The 2,620-nt window shown below is 40.8% G+C and overlaps 1 protein-coding gene across 1 annotated transcript; it reads right to left on the bottom strand.

Annotated features, from left to right (window-relative positions):
- On the bottom strand, positions 267 to 2,620 carry LOC18777958 (ubiquinol oxidase 2, mitochondrial). Its single transcript, XM_007209791.2, has 4 exons — positions 1,908 to 2,620; positions 1,563 to 1,691; positions 778 to 1,266; positions 267 to 686 (listed from the first exon to the last, which is right to left on the bottom strand). The coding sequence occupies exons 1-4, from the start codon at positions 2,328 to 2,330 to the stop codon at positions 627 to 629; spliced, it is 1,101 nt and encodes a 366-aa protein (XP_007209853.2). The 5' UTR covers positions 2,331 to 2,620; the 3' UTR covers positions 267 to 626.

Below are 2,620 nucleotides of genomic sequence, written 5' to 3'. Positions count from 1 at the left end.
GTCCATTTGAAGTTGTATTTATATAGAGCACTGTACTCACCAACAATAATGTCAAGAAACAGAGCATTATTCTCTGCATTTCAAACTGTTATAAAAATTATAGTTTTTCAAAGGTAAAATAAATTAAAATTATGAAAACAAGCATGGTGTGGTGAAGCACGTCAAAGACGCTGTCTTAAAGTCTTTGTAGTCTTCCTACGTGCAGGTATTGATGGTCTACAAAACTTTAAGATATGACCCCAATACAAAATTTTGTCAAGTAAATAAAAACCTCCTTTCTCTTGTGCCATGCTTGTCCAAGGCTCAAAGCAATTGGATTTGGCTGTCACCATCTATATATAGCGAACCCAAATCAAACCCTGGTAGATTAGAAGTGGAAACTTTTTGTAAAAACTGTACTTTTTAGAAGAAAAAAAAAAGTAACAAAACCAAGAAATCGATTTCCATAGTGTGTACAATGAAGTTGATAGTAGACAAAGCGCAGGTTTATTTAGCACCTGCAGTAGTATTACCCATCTGATCTCTAATAGTATCACTTGACCCAAAAATTTAAAAAGAAGGTATCATGATCACTTGTTGTCAGGCGGTTTCTGGCAATCGGTGCGGGTTGGGTCGGTTGTCCAGCCCTAGTGGTAACCAATTGGAGCCGGAGATTCTTTCAGTTGGCGGCCATGATAGTGTATGTCCTGCAAAATTGAAATTAACTAATTAATTAATAACATATAGGGCCTAATTGAGTTTTAATAAGCAGTAAATTAATTGATAGTAGCTTGCTACCGATGCAAAGTGATTGACATCTCGATGATGTGCCTCATCTGCCCTAACAACCGTGACAACATCTCTCAACGTAGAGTTAGGTGGGAGCTGCCAATAATCAATAGCAATGGCTGGAGCTGGCACATTCTCTATGTTCCCTTTATCTAACTCCTTGAGGAACTCAGTGTAGGAGTGGATTGCTTCCTCCTCAAGGTACCCGACCATTCGATGAGCGAATTTAGGGGAGAGCAGATACCCCAACAAGTAAGCATTGAAGAAGACACCTTGAACTGTGACAACTAAGGCACGCTCGTACCACTTGGGCTTAGCTACTTCCATGAAGGTCATGAGGTGCATTCGCTCGTTCTCTGCTTCTTCCAGCAGGGCTTTGATCCACCCTCCGCTGTGCTCGAACCGCCTCAAGGACTTGCAGTGCAGCAGCATCCCTCCTACCATCCCAGGCACTGCTGCCACAGTTTCTAGCATCATTGCTCGGCACCCATACCGTCTCTGATCACCACCAACTTTCATGTTACAACAATTTCTTTTTTTCAAGAAATTACATTAACTATTATTATTATTATCATTTATTAATTTCAAAAAAAAAAAAAAAAAAGTAAAAATGATAGGATTTTTCCAAAGTGAAAAGAGTGTTTTAGTAAATATGTTTGATTATTGATTCAAATATGAGCGCATTGTGAGGCTTATCATATATAAATATAGTGATTCTCAACAATGAAAATTTTAGTAAAATATATTAATATAGTCGAATAAATAAAATTTAATTAATTACGTGATATATATACCTGGAAGAAAAGGTCAGTAGGCCATCGGAGAGACTTGACGGTCCAGTAAGCCATTTTGTCCAAGAAAGTCGTTGGCACGTGATGCTTATTCAGATCTATCGAGACGTCGGCTTTGTACGTCTCCCATGGCTTCAAATTCATATTTCACAAAACCAAATTTCAGCAAAATTCACATAAAAAATAATTTTAAAAAAGGGGGAAAAACTTTTTTGGTCATTGAATTTTATACGAAAAATTCAATTTGATCCCTGCAAATTTTAAACTTTATCGGCCAAATTTTATTTATTGAAAAAAGACAAAAACACGGTTTCAGTTTGGGAGAAAAATAAAGAAAAAGGTACATACTCTAAAGCAAGTCCATTTCCATTGGGTGCCATCTTCCTTGGTAAGCTTGGTGGGCCCCACGCCCCAATAACTGGCGATCCCTTTCTCATCCTTATTGCCAGAACCGTTATCAACGGAAGGCTTGGAGCCATGATCTGCTGCATGCTGTTTCTTCTCTTCCTCGTAGTCGTCCTTGCCACCCAGCGCCACGGTGCCGGCACTCCGGGCCCCACAATCCATCTGAACCCAGTAAACGGCGCCGCTCTTCGTCCACGTAGGAACACCCATCCTCGTAGACTGTTTGGCGGCGGCTGCTGCTGCTGCTGCTGCTCCGGTGCCACTACAAGCAGTAGTTGTTGCGCTGGAGAAGAGGCGTATTGTGCCACCTGCGACGCCCACCATGGATTTCGCCAGGTGTCTTCGACTCACCAGCATCATGCTCATGATCTGTATAGGGAGAGAGAGAGAGAGAGAGAGAGAGAGAGAGAGAGAGGGTTGGTTTGTTTGATTGTTTTCTGTTGTGTCTGGACTTTTTTAGGGTTTAGGGTTTTTCAGGACGAGGTGAAGTCGGTGTATGAGGAGGGGTTTAAAGAGTCGGCGTGGGCTTTTAAATACCAACTTATTTATTTAATGAAGGTTTGGGAAAGACAGATTGCAATTCGCCTACTCAAACTCAAATCATGTGAGTTTGGTGACACTGAACGTATGGCTCTGATTTTGACACGTTCCATCTC

The sequence above is a fragment of the Prunus persica genome, chromosome G5 (assembly GCF_000346465.2).
Source record: "Prunus persica cultivar Lovell chromosome G5, Prunus_persica_NCBIv2, whole genome shotgun sequence".
In the NCBI taxonomy this organism is placed as follows: Eukaryota; Viridiplantae; Streptophyta; class Magnoliopsida; order Rosales; family Rosaceae; genus Prunus; species Prunus persica.
Note: the sequence above shows the minus strand (reverse complement) of the source record. Positions and strands in the feature narration are given on the sequence as shown.

What these genes read in the sequence shown, in the direction of transcription:
- LOC18777958 (XM_007209791.2), bottom strand. Translation starts at nt 2,330, where the DNA reads ATGAGCATGATGCTGGTGAGTCGAAGACACCTGGCGAAATCCATGGTG. An exon ending in GGAAATGGACTTGCTTTAGA is followed by an intron (nt 1,692 to 1,907) that starts GTATGTACCTTT and finishes ATGAATTTGAAG; the next exon opens with CCATGGGAGACGTACAAAGC. An exon ending in CTACTGACCTTTTCTTCCAG is followed by an intron (nt 1,267 to 1,562) that starts GTATATATATCA and finishes GGTGGTGATCAG; the next exon opens with AGACGGTATGGGTGCCGAGC.